Source organism: Aureobasidium subglaciale (assembly GCF_000721755.1).
Source record: "Aureobasidium subglaciale EXF-2481 unplaced genomic scaffold scaffold_8, whole genome shotgun sequence".
Lineage (NCBI taxonomy): Eukaryota > Fungi > Ascomycota > Dothideomycetes > Dothideales > Saccotheciaceae > Aureobasidium > Aureobasidium subglaciale.
The window spans coordinates 723420-742653 of NW_013566987.1; the positions used below are offsets into that span (position 1 = coordinate 723420).

Sequence of the window (19234 nt, forward strand, 5' to 3'; positions counted from 1 at the left end):
TTGATGGACGCCCAGGTCGACGCCCTGTGGGAGAGGGCGAGCTTTGGACCCTTCAAAGCTTGTTTGGCATTTCTTTTAGTAACGCCGAGACGCACTGAATCCTACGCAAAACGCCATACACATCAGTCTCGCCATCGCATAATTACCTGATGTCGTACGATTCTCAATACATACCTACGCCTCACATTTGCTGTGCGATCCAAGCCCACCACGGCTCGACCTTGCTCTTTCCGTCGCCCTTTGCGCTTGCGTTTCCTCCAAGTACGCTGACCTCAATCTCGGCCTCTTTCATCTGCCCAAAGTTAAAGTCGCCCTCACCGCCTTCGCCTAGCCAGTCTCTGTCCTCATCATCTCCCTCAATATCGACCGCGCTGTCAAGCAATCCCTTTGCCCTGGTCGATCTGATCTTTGTGATTTCGTCTTCCAAGCGCTTCTTGACCAACTGAGCGGGCAAGGCCGTGAACAGATCCAGCTTGTTGGCCGCAATCAGGACAGGAATTCCGGTAGGACCTTTGCTAGTCTTTGCTCCCGTGTGTCTCTTTTGCAAAAGCAGTAGAATGTCGTGAAGGTATGTGGCAGCCTCGGATAGACCTTGAGGACTGGAGAGAGCGGCTGCATCAACGACGAAGATCAAGCCCTTGAGGGGACTGGCGGGAGCCATGGCGTCGTAAGCGTGCTGGCGTAGCTTGCCGTGGCCGGGTGTGTCGGTGACATGAACTTCACGCTCTTTCTTGTTCGAAGGGTCGTCGGAAGCGCGATATTTGTGAGACTCGGCCCTGATGCCAGTAGGAAGTGTGCAGGTGACGGTCTGAGGTGTCTGCGAAGTGTGGGTAGCGCTCGGGGTGCCGCGTTCAAACTAGACATGTCGTTAGTGTCTGGGTCATGTGCTTGGAGGCCAAACAAATGGCGCGTACTAGAGTGAGGAGGGTGGTCTTGCCAGCACCACTAGGGCCGAGCAGGACGAAAGACGGTACAACGACAGCGGCGCGCTGGCGGTACAGGAACAAGTGGAAGATGATGGGCAACGCGAGCGACAAGAGCAGGGTGAAGAGGATGGCGCCGATGCTCGGGCTGAAGCTCCACGTCAGCCACTCTCGTGCCGTCTCCATGTCTATCGCCATTGTCGTCGGTGTCTGCGACAAGAATCAAGAATCAAGTCGTATGAGAAGCTACAAGAGTTGCAGAGCCCCGATCACGCTGCTGCTTTTCCGCAACGCGGTCCGAACGTGCACCTGCCGAAATCTGGGGCATTGCCGTCACCGAAGCTATCATCTTTATCCAAGTACACTGGTTTCTGCATCCTTTCGTAATACATGACTTCGATCCGAGTTGCCCGTTGTTCTTCAGGGCTCTAGTCGCTCACATTTGGCAGCGTGATCAGGGCAGGTGTATATCTCCTTCCTTGCCACAAGGTCCTCGTGCACGGTAACACGTTCACCACGTTCCATATTGAAAGGAAGACGAGATACACAAGATCTCCGATGTATTCTACAAGACGTAAACCTATCTCTTGATCATCGTGTCTTTGGGGACTGTTTCCTCATGTGCATGTCAACATAATCTGGTCACCTCGTCATCACTATCATTGACGTCAGCCTGATCAAACGACATGCGGAGCAACTCGACGGCAAGAGCTATCGACCTACCTACCTGTGTGGACAAAACCTAGCATGTGGTCTTTCCGCGAACTCATTTTGATCATAACTAGACAACATCAACCATTCAGCATAAACGTATTGAGCTACCATCAGCAGCAACATCAATCAACATCATGACTACTTTATTTAGAAGCAGCAATACCTTCGATCCTACGGAGGATGTCCCCGATCTTTCGGGCAAGGTATCGTTCTTGATGATATTATATCAGACATTCAATTGATTCTCCCAGGTCTTCGTTGTAACAGGCGGATCTGCTGGCATAGGCTTCGGCATCTGTGCTCACATCCTTCAGCACAACCCGCTTGCCCTCTACCTTCTCGGCAAGAAACAGGAGCATATCCAAGAAGCCGAAGATGAGCTTAAGAAATATGGCGACGTTTCAAAGATCCACTCCATCCAGATCGAACTCGAAGATTTGAAGCAGACCGATCAGGTAGCAAAGAAATTGGCCGCAGAACTCCCCAGGCTCGACGCGCTGATCTGCAATGCCGGTCTTGGTGTTGGAGACTACAACCTGACCAAGGATGGCATCGATAGTCACATGCAGGTGAATTTCATCTCACAGTTCCACCTCACCCAGACTCTGCTACCTCTGCTGCAACGCACACCCAACTCTCGGCTGGTCATGCAATCTTCGGACCTTCACCGTGGGATCAGTGATGTCAAGTTCGAGTCGTTGGACGAGCTGAATAAGGACATCGGCCCGATGATGCTTTACAACAGGACAAAACTCGCCCAGGTTCTGTACATCCGAGAATTGGCTGATCGCAAAAAGAAAGCCCAGCTTGGCTTCGACGCCGAGAAAACTGCTGGACCGTTCATGAATGCCGTACATCCTGGTGGCATTAAGACCGACCAACAGAAGCAGGCTGTCGATGCTTATGGTGTCATGGGGAAGATCGGAGTTGCGGTTGTGAAGCCGTTCTTAAAGGATCCCCTCGATGATGGCTGCCGTCCGGCACTCTTCGCAGCAACCAGCGAGGACGTCATCAAAGAAATGATTCAGGGAGAATACGTAAGTCTGAATACCTTTCAAGTTGTTGAGATGATCTTTGACAGAAGCACCAGATTGTTCCTGATCGCAAAGTGACCACGCCGTCCAGTCAGGCCTGTGACCGGAAACTTGGCGAGAATCTATGGGGGCTGACGGAGAAGATCATTGTGAGCAAGCTAGGCTCTGTCCCATACAAACTTCAGTTTGCTTAGTAGGCTTTCTCGAGCCTTGATGCGAAGCGATATTAATCCCACGAGGGACTCGTTCACTATGGTGGACGCAAGTGGAACCATCAAAGGTGTGTAATCGCATTCAATCGTTAGCTCACGAGTATGGATATGAAGTTCTGTCTCAACAAGAAATGCATTGTATCGATGCATTACGGCACGCTTATTACTTTCACTATCCAAGACACGATATGTTCCTCGTAGCTACACCGTCTGAGGTCGTCTAGATCGTTGCTCGGACGCATCATGGAGCACAGAAAGAACACACTTGCTGACGGCCATATGCAATGGCACTTCGCAAACCCACTGTCAAGTCTACGTATGCCGCATATCACTGCAATGCGTCGGTCAGACCAGACCAAGAACAAATGCATTGAGATGCCAACGCGGTCACGGCTACGAATCGTCTCGCCTTGCAAAGTTCGGTGTTCTGCATTGAGAATAGATTGGCACACGCCATCAGCTTGCGAAAGCTACCTGCGCTATCACAGTGCATGGCCTCAACCACAGCTCGAGTATGCTCGTAGAAGAGGGGTATATGCCTGGTCCTCATCGATACCAGTTCCGAGCTGAACGTATACTATCGCTTCTGGCCATAGCTAGCGTGTCCTGATACGCGTCTTTCCCTAACGCAGTCATCATACTCAAGGAAGTGGGTCGACAACAAAGAACGTGATCGTCAAACACGTAAGGTAGATAGATAGTCGCTACTCACTGCAAAGACCAAAGAGGGAGTTACACCCTGGCCATATTCTTTACCCCGACTCGATCCTCAACATTTGCGGCTTATTGCATACTCCGTCTTCCCGACCGGGCATTTACTCGAGCCTGTTCTGAATTGCCAATGCGTTGATCTTCTGACAGACAGATAGGTGGCTGAGTGAGAGGGGATGGTAAAGGACCTCAAGGATCGACACTGGAGCCGGTGAGGCAAGATCAGAAGTACCCATCTCAAGAAGCCGAGAGCACGTAGGCAGGTAGTATATGAGAGGTAGCTACGCGTCGGAAAGCATCGGGTCCGTGGTTCTGCCTCCATTTCAGCTTGCCCGTGCGTAATACATACAGGACTATCGAAATTGTGAGTTCATTTGTCGGTACTTCTGCCAACACGCGACAGATCGGACGCGCAGCTTGGTCAACAAACCATCCTCCCTGCGCCGAGAGATGATGTAGACTTCGATACTTGCAAAGAGTCCTGTTAGCGCTGGCTACGCCAGGCAACGTGTGCGATGTAAACTGCTCAGGAACTGGGTAGAGATAGTCCGTCAGGCAGTGCTGACCGCCATAGAGACGCGACTCCACATGCTAGAGCCGCCAGACCAACAGAAGAAACGTCTTAAATCTTGTGAAAGAAGTTGGAACTGCTTGGTCTTCAAGCTTTCAGCCACCATGGGCTGCTGTGTCTGTCTGAGTCTCTTTCAACTGCACAGGCCAGCAGTTCGTCCTGGAAAGTGCTGACGAGTCGTGGAGACTGCCTATAAGGCAATTGTGTTATTCGAAGAAGACAAGGCCAGGAGTTGCGTCTTCGGTGTTGTGCAGAGCTAAGGGTGCTTGCCGCGTCGCTCAGCGTCAGTTCGTGACACGGAAGCCTCAAATTTCCGTCGTGCACCGTGTCATGGTCTAAACCCAAACACTATGTTGAATCGTGAGGTATGGTATGAGCCTGAAAGAAAGAAGGTCGATTGGGTCTACTTTGCTCCTTTTCCAAGACCGAGGTATAGGCTTGGGGAAGGTGGGTCAGTCAGATCACCTGGATATCGTCAAGTGCTTAGCTCACCGGAGAACTCTCCAGTAGTTGATTGGTATTCTGACAAATAGCTGCTGTTGCCTACGCATTCGGCTTTTGGTCAGAGTCACTCGTCGGGACCGTCACGACTGCAGGAGTATAGCACGTTCTAGTCAGGCCATGCTGCGCTCAGAAATCCTCGCAGCACAATCAAGTTATGCCCATGTATTGTGCGTAGATATTTCCCTGGTTGAGATGCTGCAGGTCGCCGATACATAGACTCCTAGATCCGTGAGTCGCCCCGTGCGGAATACGGACCGGCACGGGTCATGGCAGGCCCTTCTCAGCTCCATGCTCAACGACAGACATTCCCCAATGGAGCTACCGGATGTGCCTGAGTATATGGAGCCCCGCAGTAAGATGGATATAGCACGCACGTTGGTCCTTGACTTGTTCACGAGATCAGCGGCAAAGTGCTGCGGCAGCGCCTGCCTGCATCATCAGAATGGACGCGATCCAGCACGGACACATGTACATTACAATATTGTACGCTGAGCCTTTGCTCTAGAACGCTTCCGACAAACTGGGACTCACTGATGTTGCCGATGATGAATAGGAGGCAAAACTTGACGAGTCAACCGGGATGACCAGTCGACCGTGACAAATCCACGTGTGAACGAACTGGGTTGAACTGATCAATTCGCGTGGCAGATACCGAGAAGTGTTCTGGCCTCTACTACTGACTGCTGTGTTCACAAAGCATGCGCTTCATTCTCGATGCTGTCCAACATGCAGAGTCCATTGGGCATCAGGACATTTGGCGGAATATTATCATCTTTGACATTGAAGCCACGCTTGCACAAGGAAGTCATCTGATCGGCGTGCGCTATATGTCAGCAAAAGTGCGGTCTTTGCATCACAAAGAACCATTCCACTGGACCAAGTCGTGAGAGTACTTGTCGTGTGAATGTCGAGTCACCAGATTGTCGTTTCTGTCGATAAGAATAGACCAGCGAGAGAGTTTCGTCAGAAGACAGAGGAGCGCTTTGTTGAAACAAAGGAAGTCTTCCCGACAACAAGCGCTTGGCCGAAGTTCTTTTCGTAGCTACGGACGAAACCAACGCTCATGAAACGAGCCGAGTCGGGGCATGGAGGATGCGGTAGACTGCATGATTGAGCTGCAAAAGGCGACAGCGGTGTGTAGCAGTGAGATAACATCGCGAGTGACCAGTATGTCAGATTGATATGGGTTGGATGCTGGAGGCCGTCGCTGGACCAAAGATTTGTTGAGCTCTACGGCCTTGACAAATCCTGGCTCGAACAAGGCCAGAGTAAAGATCAGTTCTGACGGACGGTCTCCAACCCGGATGCCTGTTTTGTAGAGCTATCGGTGGGGCTTGTTGTCAAGCTAGACTTTTGCCCTTCTTTGTTCTGATTATAGAGTATATAGCTAGGCTCTTGGAGGAATGTGAGGTGAGAGGTAGAGAATCTCAAGCTAAGGCATGCAAGGCTGGCGGTGCCAATCCTGCATAGGAATAGCATGTCGCTTACCAGCCAATCAGCGTGATTGAGCTGTCACAAAATCAGCAGCTCCAACCACCCCTCCTCCCAATCCACCATCGAGACATCTCCGGGACGCCTGCACGTCACAATTCGTGTGGTTTAAACATCCACCAGGGGCGGGAGGCGTAGTTCAAATTGGAGCAAGGGGAAGCAAAACATCTGATGCATTCGTCATCCTCCCATCGGAGCCGATGCCGCGCTCAAAAGACATGGCAGGGACGCGGCAACCACCCGATTCTCCTCCGCGTACGTGTTTGTTTGTCTCCGGGTTCTTGTTGTAATCGCGCCTTGATGTCGACGATGCTGTCGACGATCAGGACCCCTTCTGCATGGCACGCAACTTGACGCGGGCCGTGGCGTTGCTTGCCGCCGCCGCAACATGCGCCCTCTCGCGCATCTTCTGTATCAGCCCGGTTACGGGGTTAACTGACAGGAAACGGCTGGTCCAGCAAATGGCCCAGAAAGAGACAAGTGCAGAGCTGCCCTGCAAATGTCTGCATTGGATCTCTGACGGATCGACCGGGCCGAGCGGTTTGTCATGGGCCTCTGTCTCGGATCGAGTCACTGTGCTGACCTGACAAACATTCTACCCTCTTATTTTTGTTTTGGAGGCTGTTGCGCCTGCGAGAAAGCAACTGAGACGTACCAGCAAGTAGAGACGATCGTCAGCAATCCCCCACTTAGACCCCAGCCTGCTTCTGTTCAAGCAAGACGTACCGGCAGCAGCCCAGGTGGATGTATACCGCGCTAGGTTCTGCCGACAACCCAAGCGCCGCCAAGTAGTTGATGTGGTTCCTGCATGTGTATGAAGGGATCACCTGCATTTGCCGGCTCATGATCGAGTCTCTGATGATGGACCTTTGCACCTCCCAGCAAGGAGCTCCGCGTCTGCGTGATCAAGGCCGAAAAGGCCTCTGTTGCATTTGAGTCGAATCATCCTCCCTGGCTTCGGAGTCAGATAGGTAGACCATATTCGGCAACAAGGCTACTGCAGCTTTCCCGTGTTACGCCTCTTCTTTCCAAGAGGCAACTAAAACGGTCTAAGCTCTCCATGGCTATGATCATACTGAGGCTGAATTAGTCCCCGTCAATTGGGTTTGCGGTTGCCTCGAACACGCAACTTCTTCGGTGAGGTCGCCTGGTACCCTTGTGGTAGAAAAGAAGCGTCAAATCCTTCTCGAAAGCCAGACGAGTTTTGGATCCTCTTGGTCGCTTCGCAACTGTCCATCTCTTTGCTTGACTGGTGTTCGACTAGGAAACTACCTCTAGTCTCAAGTAAGTACATGGCTTCCTCGTTGGCACCAAGTCCTTTGCGCTCGCCGTCATCAACACCTATTAATCTTCTCTCGCAGTTTCTCTGGTTGCTCTTCTCAAACGAACCACCGTCAAGAAAAGGATCCCCGAACTCACAAGAACAAGTCAGAAGACCTCAACATTCGCACAACTCTCCCGCCGAGTTTCCACGCCGATACATCATTTCCTCGCTGTACGTCTTCTTACCATCTGTTGATCTCGCAATCAATCCTGAAACTGACATCTATCAACGTGCATAGAGGCGCTTGCAGATCCAGCTGCTCACGCTCAGACCATCAAACATCTTGTGTGGAGAAACGATCCTTGTAAGTACCTCTTCTGCATGACAGATGCCGAAAATCAGGAATGCGTCGTCCCTCACCGCCATGTCGATAATGTCGGGGCTTTTTTACTTTTCCTCTTTTTCTTTCTGGTTTCGGTCTGCAGCATACCGCGCCGACTCGTATCCTCAATGACAAGTCATTATGTGTCTCGGAAAGGACCAGGAATATTGCTTACCATGGCCGCATTGCAGGTCCTATACATACTGGCTTCCCACGTCGCATGCCAACCGCTTTCCCGACTTGTTATTGCCATCCTCACGAGTTCAAAGTAACGGTCGAAGAGCATCGCATCCGGCATTCGGCAAAGACGCAATCTATCTTGCTTGAACCAAAGTCTTCTCCATATCTCACCTCAGATTGTGGCGTCGTTGAACCTTGGATCTGAACCATCCTTCGTCAAGATCGCAGTAGTCTGCTGCACCTCGGACACATCCGCTGAACCAGCCTGTTCAGTCAAAAGATCATCAGAATCGCTCAGGACAAAGTTCAGAGGATATCAAAGTCTATCGCCGACAAGCTTTTGACACCAAATCGTAAGTCTACTCCATTCTATCTGCGACTCTGTCAATGCTATTGCTACGATAATTATTCGTGGTGGTGCGATTTTCCTTCTCTCCAATCTTCAATATGCAGTTTGATCTGGCGCTGATGAGCAGTTGCGGCACAGAAGCCCCACTTCCTGCACGAGGATAGCATCATCAATCTGTTCACATGAATCTGGTCGCGTCGATGAATTCTGGTATGCACTCTTCCCTTCGTTCCTTATCTGATGGTTTCACTCGCATTGCGCTTTTCTTATTTGGTGAGACGCCACTGTCAAATCTATCTTTGCTGTTTGAGGCCTCACAAGTTCTTGTGATCATTCTTCTCAGTCTGCATCTCGAATCTGCAAGTCGCCAGTGTTAAGGGGTCGAGTCCGTCTGTTGTACGACTGTTACCATTTATTGCTTCGTCTTGGTCGAGAAATGGCAAGAAGCACCACCAGCAAGCTGTTTCAGTCGTCGTTTGGACCATCCGATTGGAGGAAGATTACTAACGCACTGTTTTGTTAGGAACAGCATTCTTGCATCTACGGCACGATTATTCACTGCCACCAGACCAAGAATGTCTTGAGCAACTCGCGGTTCATGCACATCAGCCTAGCTACCACAATTCTGGAAACGTCGATCCCCTCCGACGTGACGACGGCTTGGGACATTCGAGTGCGAGCATGTTCTCGCTATCCAACAACTTCATCTCAGATCGTTCGGCAACAAACACTGACCAGTGAGTTCAACTTTTTTTCGTTCCGCGATCACATGAGTTGTGTACCAATGACCCCTCATCTCGTGCCGCCGCAATGGTTGGGTATTTCGCCGGCCTGAAATTGATTGGTCTGCGATGATTTCCTTGAGGAAGCCGTCCCTTCTTCACAATTCCACCATCATCCAGAAAATCTGGCCCTCTCGAGAATTAATCAGATCTTGGCCGGCAACGTGCCAGCAATCTGCCGCAAATTACAAGCCTGGCGTTGCTACTACAAGCTCGCGGTCACTCATGCACGTTTTATGCCCAACATTATACTTCGCGCGCGCTGTCAGCCTGATGTCGTACATGCAAGCCTTTTCCTGCACTGCGTACCTCGAGAAATTCTTATCTTCTCAGCGACATGAAACTGTCTGGAAACGATGACTGACAATCTTGCAGCGAAAGGTATCACCCAAGTGCGACAAGCTTTGCTGCCGCTGCCGGGGACAGTTCTGGTTCGATCTCAACCAGTCCCAGCTCTGCCACGTCTTCATTGGCCTACGCTGCAAACTATCCAAGCCATTACACAACGTATGCCGCGTCCGTCGCACCTGTCCAACACTTTGCCAATCAATCGGGGCTCAGCGGTCGCATGTGAGTCTGGACTCTTTCCTTGTTATCTGACATGCCTTGACCGGCATCACTGTCGACTCAACACTGACCAAAGGTTCAACACTCGCTGACACAAAGACATTGTAGCCTGGATGACCCGGCCCAAGGACTTGTCGCCTGGCGATCTCCAGCAGCTATAGGCCATTCATTGTCCCCTTCTTCGACAGCCACTCGTGACTACATCCACACAGGTAACCTTCCTACTCCTAGCCATCTGTCATCTCCTCCGACATCCACCTACACGGGTTACTCAGAGACACCACGCTCGCTGGCGACTGGTATCGCAACCCCTCTTTCTCCTTCCTCGAACCCATTACTGTCTGCTCAAATGGCTTCCTTGACTACTGGATATGGAACACACCGCAGTGAATGCCAAAACTTCCCCTGGGTGCAGCATGAAAGCTTCCACAATCTAGAATGCGAAGGTCAAGAGGTCGTTCCCAGAATCCACGCCAAGATGGAGAAGGGCTTTTTCCTTTCTCCTGACCGATCTTGGACATGCTACCGACGCAACTACTTCTCGGTGACTTGTTCCTTCGAGCTGACACCGCATATCGGTAATGGAAGACTCTGTTTGAATGGCCAAAGAGTCCAGGCTATGGGTATGAAGCTCACTGCAGCTGTTGATGGACAGACCGGCAAAGGAGTCGAACTCATCCAGCACACGCCTAAGCGGGATAGAGGACCAAAGAGCGCCATTCCCATCATCAAGATTTCCCCAACTCCGCCAAACGGGCGACCTGCCGAGTCGACCCTCAGCCCACGTGGAGTGTACCACGTACCAATGTCTTCGTTCCATGCCACTGGTGTTCCTACAGGTCCTCACCTTCCTTTCCAGAACACTCGTGATGAATCTCCAGCATCAAGCCGCTCAACATCACCGGCAGGCCGAAGACACGAATATCCCTTTGGCCATTTGGCTAGCAATCAGTTACCCATGCCAGGCCAGAACATCCAACATACGTTTGAGCGCGTGCAGTTCAAGTCAGCAACAGCAAACAATGGCAAGCGAAGAGCATCTCAACAGTACTTCCACCTGATGGTCGAGCTCTGGGTCGATGTTCGCGAAGACGAGACCAGAAAGCCAAAGTGGGTCAAGATTGCATGCGCAATCAGTGACAAGGTCGTGGTCCGCGGTAGAAGTCCCAGTCACTACAAGGCCGAAAACCAAGGTGGAGGTTCTTCATCGACGGGCCGTGGCGGAAGCACTGGCGGCTATGGAAACTCCGGTGGAAGCTATGGCGGTATGAGCCGTGGTAGTTTCGGTGGAGCTGGCTATGCCACTGGACCAGGCAATACTGGAGGGTTCCGCGCCAGTCAACAGTACCAGTCAGCAGCTTCGCCGGAGCAAGGGTACTCTTCCAGCGCTGGATCGAGCGTGGCCGAGCCAGTCGACATGAAACACCCCCTCGAAGCCGAGCCCACACACAACGAGGACATCGCAATGCAGGACTTTGCAGGCTATCAGTACATTGCAACGACTCTTTACGATGGCACATCGGTGCAGAACAAAGCAGAAAGCCCAAGCTCAATATCTGTAGGTGGCCATGGTGACAGGAAGTTCTCGATCCGAGAAGAATTTCCCGAAGCAATGCCAGGAACACAGTGGAGCATGGGCAATTGCAATCGCTTCCAGGGAGTCGAAAGCAGCAGAGGGTACTATCCAACATTCAGCACGACTGGATTCTGAGGTAATATGTACGATGCGGTGTCAAAAGGGTTCATAGTATGGGTTGACGTTTTCTCTCTTCTGTTCATGACGGCTTCCTGCCTTGATGGACGAGTTTCCCTTCTCATATGGTCACAATCATTTTTCAAGGTCATGGAATTAATGGGACAACGGGCAGATGTGGGAAAAAGGACAAGGTGATTGGCGTTTCGAGAGAACAGGCAGAAGGAACGAGCCATGGATAACGATACCCCCTTAGCGGAGTTTGGGCAGCATTCAGGGCGAAAGAAAACAAAGGCTCACCGGACATGATGATGAGGACTATGATGGAGGCAGCGTTGATGTAGTTTATGTTTCAAAAATGCGTAAGGCACGAGTTGTCTATAATATCAGTTGGTTGTGCAATGTCGTTTGAGTGAGCACCTGTGTGAATGAGGATAGGGAAGCGAGTAACGATGCAGGTGTGATGGATGAGTCGTGATGGATGAGTCGTGATGATGTGATAAGATGAGGATGCGAGGCTGGACAAAGTCGTGGAAGCTTCCAGAAGCGAATTGTCGACAATTATTCTCCATGGCAAAAAAAGCTAAGGTTTCGGGAGACAGTTTGACAAGAGTCATTTGTCGCCGCTAGCCCGATGGGACTACCAAAAGTCTTTGGCAGAAGCAGCACATCGTCGTCCGCGCCGTCCTCGCAGCCCAAGAGCACCAGCAGTTTCGCCGACCAGGCCAGAAGTACCCCCGAACCGCGTCCGTCGTCGCCTTCGCAGCGCCCAAGTCCGAGCCGTACCTCGACCAGACCCTTGTCCCGCTCAGCAGAGAAGAAAGCGAGCGCCAAACCCGCCAAAAAGTCGTCCCTGTCGCTGTCGCCAAAGAAGAAGGACAAAGCACACGACCCCGACACGCACCCGCTCAATCTCCCCCCAGAAGAGCGCCGACGCCTGTCGAGACTCTCCGCCAGGATGGATCAGGAAAAGCAACCGACCAATGGCAACGGCACCGCCGACAAGGCCGCTCAGAACGGCGATGCTGCCCCGGCCCCTCCGCCGCACAAGACTCCCACGACCCCTCCACCAAGCACCGAGGATGCTGAGGCCTTCAAGGCTGCCGGAAACAAGTATTTCAAGGCTGGCGACTACACCAAGGCGATCCAGGAGTACACAAAAGGTTGGGCCTCCTGATCCATGTTTTTTCTTGCTCGCGCGCATACTGACATATTGTCTCCTTCAGCCGTCGAGGCAGACACGAAGTCGTCGACCTACAGGTCCAACCGCGCTGCTGCTTACATGTCCGCCGGCAAGTACGTCCAAGCCCTAGACGACTGCAAAGAGGCCGATGAACTGGATCCCAACAATGCAAAGATCTTGCACAGAATGGCCCGTGTCTACACCTCTCTAGGTCGACCAAGAGAAGCTCTCGACACCTACGAGCGTATAGACCCCCCCGCATCGCAAAAAGATCGCCAGGCAGCCGTCACCATGGACCGACACCTTTCCGAGGCCGAAGAACAAATCCGCGACTCTACCTCTGGTTCCATGGCCATCTTCGCTCTCGACCAAGCCGAGAAGGGACTTGGCTCCACCGTCACCAGGCCGCGAAAGTGGGCACTGCTCAGAGGTGAGGCATACTTGAAGATGGGCAACGTGAATGCTCTGGGAGATGCCCAAAACATTGCCATGTCCTTGTTGCGCAACAACAGCGCCGATCCCGAGGCCCTCGTACTGAGAGGTCGCGCACTCTACGCCCAGGGAGAAAACGACAAGGCTCTGCAACATTTCAGACAGGCCCTCAACTGCGACCCAGATTTCAAGGATGCAGTCAAGTACTTGCGTATGGTGCAAAAGCTTGATCGCATGAAGGAAGAAGGAAACGGCTTTTTCAAAACTGGAAAGTACCAACAGGCCGTTGAGACATACACCTCTGCATTGGAAGTCGACCCTCAAAACCGTGGCACAAACTCGAAGATCTTGCAAAACAGAGCCCTTTGCTACACCAAGCTTAAGGAATGGCAAAAAGCAATCGAGGACTGTGAGCGTGCATTGAAACTCGACCCCAGCTACACCAAGGCACGCAAGACAAAGGCCAAGGCAATGGGAGAGTCCGGTGACTGGGAGGCGGCTGTCAAGGAACTGAAGTCCGTTGCTGAGAGCAACCCCGAAGAACCTGGTATTGCCAAGGAAATCCGCAACGCTGAGCTCGAGCTCAAGAAGAGCAAGCGCAAGGATTACTATAAAATTCTGGGGATTGAAAAGGATGCCGACGACGGTCAGATCAAAAAGGCTTACAGGAAGTTGGCTATCATCCATCATCCTGATAAGGTACGTTCACTCGCGCTCATGGATACAATCAATGCAGAAGCTAATCCTCAAAACAGAACCAAGGCGACGAAGCTGCAGCAGACCGTTTCAAGGACATTGGTGAAGCATACGAAACTCTGTCAGACTCTGAAAAGCGTGCTCGTTACGACAGCGGAGAAGATCTCATCGACCCCTCGGAACAGTTCGGAGGCGGTGGCTTTGGTGGTATGGGAGGTGGCATGGGCTCGCAAATCGACCCCGAAGTGCTCTTCCAGATGTTCGGTGGTCAGATGGGTGGCGGCGGTGGTGGTTTCGGAGGCGGCATGGGTGGTGGTGGCCGCAGAGGCGGCGGTGGTGGCTTCCCTGGAGGCTTCCACTTTGGTTGAAAGGACTTTTTGATCACGCCTTCAACTTGCGCTCTCGGCTATACAAATCCGCTTGGAAAGCGAGACTGGCAATCGCTCTCGATGTCGTCTTCTCGCGTTTATGCCGACTTGTCGGATTTGGTCGGACTTACATTACCTACTCCTCTCGAATTCTCAGACGCCCTGGCATGATGGAGCAAGCGAGGGACAGACTCTTCCAGGCGTTGCATATGGATTGGAGTTTGATGCCTGTGCAAAAGTTTACAAATCTGGGTTTAGACTGCCCGAAAATTCTATCTTCACAATTCACCATCGCAATCTACTCTAAGCAAGGGATTCAGCTGCACGCAAAAGACCAAAGTGAGTTGAGGAAGCAATACCATTGACCAATATCTGTGTTAGGCCGAGTGTACCTGACCATCGAGAGATATGATGCTAAATGTTCGATCTGTATACCCTCGCATGCACTCGGCTGGTACACGAGATCACAAATAGAGAGAGATTTATGGGTGTCGAGCCATCGTGCTTCATCATGCCCGGTTCCATTGTTTCGTCTTTCGAATCATTGCATACACATTGATCTCTTCGTGCAGACTATTACGCATCGCTCGCAAGACACTTCGAAGACATTCTACCAAGCCCCATAATCACATGAGTGCTGCACTCGACATTTCAACAAGTTCAGAACAGGCAAAACAATTTTGGATAGTTTTGTGGAAAGCCCCGTTGAACAAGACAGAGAAGTGGAGAGAGCGGAGCCAGAGCGAACAACCATGTTCCCCACTGCTTCTTGCAACATGTTTCGCACGGTGGAGAACGAGGCATCTTTGATGCCGGTCCACCGTGTTTACTCTTCTCGATGATCGTGAATATGACATTATTGCAATTTAGGCGGCGCAAAAAGGTGGCAGGAAGAGAACAACGGGAATGGCGTATGTCAAAGCATGATGGCGAGTGATGACAGCAGAGGCTGTGAGAAAGCAAAAGGCGAAGGATGGAGGATCGAACGAATGTCACTGAAGATGAGTTGCGGCAGAGCAAGACACCACCGTCACCAAGTTTATCTACATCTCGGCGAGTTCTTGGTATTTGGTCTGCTTAGAACATGCTTGCCGTTGTCGCCTGTGCTATCGCAAGAATCTCATGGGCAAGTTGAGAGAAGATGGTGTGCAGCAAATGTCGTGTTCCATAGACGCATGCGTATCGCCCCCGAGTCCGCCGTATCTCGGTCGGCGTGTCTGATGCCGGGCCCGACAAAGCAGGGGCCTCTTTCTGCACAGACTCTCGTGATGTCTGAGCGAGGTACAGAATGCCACATAGAGCAACACTTGCGTGTAAGATTTGCTGCGAGCAGAGCAATAGGGTGGATTGAGCAGCGTACGAGCACGAGGAAATCGGGTGGCTTGTCACGGGCGCTGGGCAAGGCTGTGCCCTTTCGCCTGTGGACCTGGCCCTGTGACAATCTGAGGCAACAAGAAGCGCAACTCTCCTTTAACGTCCCTACCTTGTCGTCCTAGCGTGCTGCTTTCGATCTTGATAATTTCCTGTCACTCCTTCACAAGCTTCAGCCTCATCCTTCCTTTTTCCTACATTCCTTCCCGGTTCCCTGTCTTGTCCACCTCGACTGCATCGAATCTCAGCCTCATTCAATCCTAGACAACAATAACCTCACCGCACAAGCACTTGACTCGAGAAGGAGACTTGTGTTGATTGTACTTGCCAATCCGGGGTCAGCCAACGAAAGGGCCCAGCACCGACAAACACCAAGCCCAAACCACAAAAGGCTGCCGTCCCTCTCTGCTTGACTGCAGACGATCTCGACAACCTACACACACCATGCGCCGACCTGTGCTCCTGTTCCTCATCCTCAACCTGGCCATCGTCGCCTTCCTCATACACTCGGTCTGGACGTTATTATCGCTCCTCGTCGTCGACGGCTCGGAAGATGCAATCTCTCGTGCAGAGCTGCCTGCTCCTGGCTCGGATCTGATCGATGGTCGCACCCAATTGATCCCCAAGATCATCCACCAAACATACATCAACGAAAGCATTCCCGAAGTCTGGCAAGAGCCACAAAAGAGCTGTATCGAGCTGCACAAGGATTGGGAATACAAACTCTGGACCGATGCTTCGGCCCGCGACTTCATTGAAGCAGAGTACCCTTGGTTCCTCGAGACGTTCGAAAACTACGAATACCCCATCCAGCGTGCCGATTCGATCCGCTACTTTGTCCTCGCCCACTTCGGTGGTGTCTACATCGACTTGGACGATGGCTGCAACCGTCGTCTGGATCCTCTTCTCTCCTACCCAGCTTGGCTGCGTCGTACCCTTCCTACTGGTATCTCCAACGATGCAATGGGCTCGGTTCCTCGTCACCCTTTCTTCCTCCGTGTCATTGACGAGCTGCCTCGTTACAACCGCAAATGGGTCCTGCCTTACATCACCGTCATGGCCTCGACTGGCCCTCTCTTCTTGAGCATCATCTGGCGTCACTGGAGCTCTGAAGGTCTCAACGTCGGCGATGGTCTTGATGGTGGCAGAGTTCGTATTTTGTTCCCCGACGAGTACAACTACCACCCCTGGAGTTTCTTCACCCACCACCTCGGCAACTCGTGGCATAGCAGCGACGTCAAGCTCATTTTCTGGGTATGTTCAATCTTGTGCCAAAACTCAACTCCGGAACAACAGCTAATGTTCATAACAGATGTTGAAACATTGGGTCATGCTGACCGTCGTCGGCTTCCTGACAGCTGGTGTCGTCTTCGGAATTTCTTACTACCTCTACAGCCGCTTCTTCGTCTCCCATAGACCTTGGGTCAGATCTGTCCGCAAGCGTTTCCCTCTGGGTCTCTTCAGACGCCTCAGCAGTGGCAACGTTACATCAAAGCGACGACAATCTTACGAATTGGTACGACGTGACGAAGAAGACGCCATGTAAACAAAGTCCATGATCCCAGCAGATCAGGATACATTTTCACGCCTGGCATAACGCATATCTCATTTTTCTTCGCATTCATCATCATCAAAGTCTTCACGAAGATAACACATTGGAAATTAGCGATGGCGTTTGCATCATTCCTGTAGGGGAAAGCGATTGAGGGTGGCTTGCCCTTTTTGAAAAAAGGGAGGGCACAATTTTAATCTACTACTGTACGAAGTACACCATTTCTGCAACTTAAGATCTGAATATCCACTGTGATTCCCGCAGTCCGTTCAAGTGCCCCGTCTTTATCAGCAGCAGCAGCAGCAGCAGCAGATGAATTCTTGATTCAACGACGATCGATTCGAGTCGAGCGAGATGTAATTTGGTACAGAAGAACAATTACTTTATTCCGATGTTCAATGACACATACTGCAGAGGTACACCTTCCAAGTAAATTGAGATGGCGGAGAACAAACTACGGATTAGCCTCCGCCCATCTGACCCACCTTCTCACAACCTCATCCACAGCAGCGACCCCCTCAGCCGTAGCTTTAATCTCAAACCATTCCTTGTGTTCCCTGCCACAAGCCCCACAACCCCTTTTGATCCTCTTATCCCCTAGCTCCAAATGAACCAGTCTTTCAACCCTGTGTGCGTGAGGAACTTTATGGACCTGTTGATCGGAAGTGTGTCGTTTTGCTGATGTTGGACGTGTAGGGGAGGGTGATGGGGAAGAGGAAGAGGAGATGTAGGGGTAGAAGCGCACAAGACTGAGGTTATAGCCGCATTGCCTGTTCCACTCATTCATACGACGGTGGACGTTGTTTGCTCGTCCGATTTTCAGTCTTATCGTGCGGGTGGTGGTGCTGTGGTTTGCAAAATAGTATGCATTCATTACATCACTGGGATGTCTTGATTGCTTTGGAGCTGAAAGTAACGAAGCAGCAGTGTCGTTGGAAGGCGTAGAGGAATCGGTCTCTGTGAGCCAGAAAATGTAAATGTAGCCTGCCTCGTCGTGGGGAGAGATTGGTTTCGAGAGCTCGGTTAGGAGGAGAGATGTTGTCTGGGGTGGGAGGTGGCCGGGGATGAAGGGAAGGAGGTCTGTTGTGCTTGGTGGTGCCGAGGCTGCTCGGCGCTTGTTAAGTGCTGTGGCAGGGACATCCAAAAGGGGCTTTCGAGATGGTAGACCGGTTGATGATGCCGAGTGGGGGAGGGGGTTTGATCGCAGAAATTGAGTGTTGTTTTGCTTGTAGGGTGTAGGGCGAGATTGAGTTGTCTGGGGATGTGCTGGTGTCGGAGGGCTGGACACTTGTGTCGTCTCCGGCTGTGGTCTGTGATAGCTTGGACGTATGGCATCTTCGTCGTCGTCTGCCATGCCTGCACAGCACAATGATGCCCAGAAACCTCGTCTTGGCTTTGGCCTCTGGTAAGCCTCCGGTTTAGTCGTAGGACGTACATCTGGCTTTGAGTTTTGCTGTATGTATTGCGCTGGTCGTCTCCTATCCTCGCGAGGATCTCTTCCGGGTTTTGGCAGATCCTGGATAGATGCTACTCCCAACCTGGCGACTAAGCTGTCAATGCTAGTTCGCTCCTGCACGGGGAACAGCTTCGTATTCGCAGCATGCGGCGAAGTCGAATTTTGTTGTGCAAACGAGTGGGCCTGATCCTTGTGCTGCCAGCAGTAAAATGCAGCCGCGTCCAGATTTCCTTGGTCGTCTTCAAGAACGGCGACCACACCTCTTGAGGCAGAGTGGCGAGCAGCAGTAGGTGAAGATTTAGGTGATGACTTAGGCGAGGAGGCAAGTGACCTTCTACATGGCTTTCCACCAGATGTTATGCCTCGACATGTTGTTGCCGGGTTCTTCGAGTCCGACCTCTGTACGAGTGACTCGGGGGTGCGATTCTGGAAAGTCATTGTGGTTGACTTCAAAGTGAACTGCAATGAAAAGGTTCAAAGACAAAGTTCGAGGATGATATACAAAGACCTACAATATACGCCTAGTACTGGAGTGGAGTGGCAGACTTTATTTTAGGAGTTATTACATGACTTGACGTATCTGGAGTGGCTGGGAGGTGGCTGCGCAAGCATGAAGCAATTTCAACGTGCACAAATGCAAAATGCTTGGACCATAGAGTGATGGCGTGATAGAGGCCTAAATGGATTATTACTTGATTTCGAGTATTGCACAACTGGTCGCAGTTTGAGCGAGCCAAGAGAGTCGTGTCGGGCAGCAAGGCAGCAAAGTCCGAAGAGGCTCTGGTCAGGGCAGAGAGCG

At 51.7% G+C, this 19234-nt stretch overlaps 6 protein-coding genes across 6 annotated transcripts; 4 read left to right on the plus strand and 2 right to left on the minus strand.

Annotated features, from left to right (window-relative positions):
- Positions 1-181: 181 nt before the first annotated feature.
- AUEXF2481DRAFT_4446 (uncharacterized protein) lies at positions 182-1121 on the minus strand (the record flags this gene model as incomplete). Its single annotated transcript, XM_013488997.1, has 2 exons — positions 182-856; positions 915-1121. 2 exons carry the CDS (start codon positions 1119-1121, stop codon positions 182-184), a joined length of 882 nt encoding a protein of 293 aa, XP_013344451.1.
- Positions 1122-1771: 650 nt separating this feature from the next.
- Positions 1772-2865, plus strand: AUEXF2481DRAFT_28905 (uncharacterized protein; the record flags this gene model as incomplete). The annotated part of the gene is made up of 3 exons (XM_013489061.1): positions 1772-1840; positions 1889-2674; positions 2728-2865. 3 exons carry the CDS (start codon positions 1772-1774, stop codon positions 2863-2865), a joined length of 993 nt encoding a protein of 330 aa, XP_013344515.1.
- A 5653-nt stretch (positions 2866-8518) lies between these two features.
- On the plus strand, positions 8519-11757 carry AUEXF2481DRAFT_39295 (uncharacterized protein). The gene is made up of 4 exons (XM_013489150.1): positions 8519-8545; positions 8859-9072; positions 9493-9687; positions 9793-11757. Exons 1-4 carry the CDS (start codon positions 8536-8538, stop codon positions 11393-11395), a joined length of 2022 nt encoding a protein of 673 aa, XP_013344604.1. The 5' UTR covers positions 8519-8535; the 3' UTR covers positions 11396-11757.
- Positions 11758-12335: 578 nt separating this feature from the next.
- On the plus strand, positions 12336-14056 carry AUEXF2481DRAFT_64813 (uncharacterized protein; the record flags this gene model as incomplete). Its single annotated transcript, XM_013489193.1, has 3 exons — positions 12336-12540; positions 12604-13691; positions 13748-14056. 3 exons carry the CDS (start codon positions 12336-12338, stop codon positions 14054-14056), a joined length of 1602 nt encoding a protein of 533 aa, XP_013344647.1.
- A 1815-nt stretch (positions 14057-15871) lies between these two features.
- On the plus strand, positions 15872-16973 carry AUEXF2481DRAFT_4450 (glycosyltransferase family 32 protein; the record flags this gene model as incomplete). The annotated part of the gene is made up of 2 exons (XM_013488998.1): positions 15872-16681; positions 16740-16973. 2 exons carry the CDS (start codon positions 15872-15874, stop codon positions 16971-16973), a joined length of 1044 nt encoding a protein of 347 aa, XP_013344452.1.
- A 460-nt stretch (positions 16974-17433) lies between these two features.
- AUEXF2481DRAFT_4451 (uncharacterized protein) lies at positions 17434-18873 on the minus strand (the record flags this gene model as incomplete). The annotated part of the gene is made up of 1 exon (XM_013488999.1): positions 17434-18873. The coding sequence occupies one exon, from the start codon at positions 18871-18873 to the stop codon at positions 17434-17436; it is 1440 nt and encodes a 479-aa protein (XP_013344453.1).
- Positions 18874-19234: the final 361 nt, after the last annotated feature.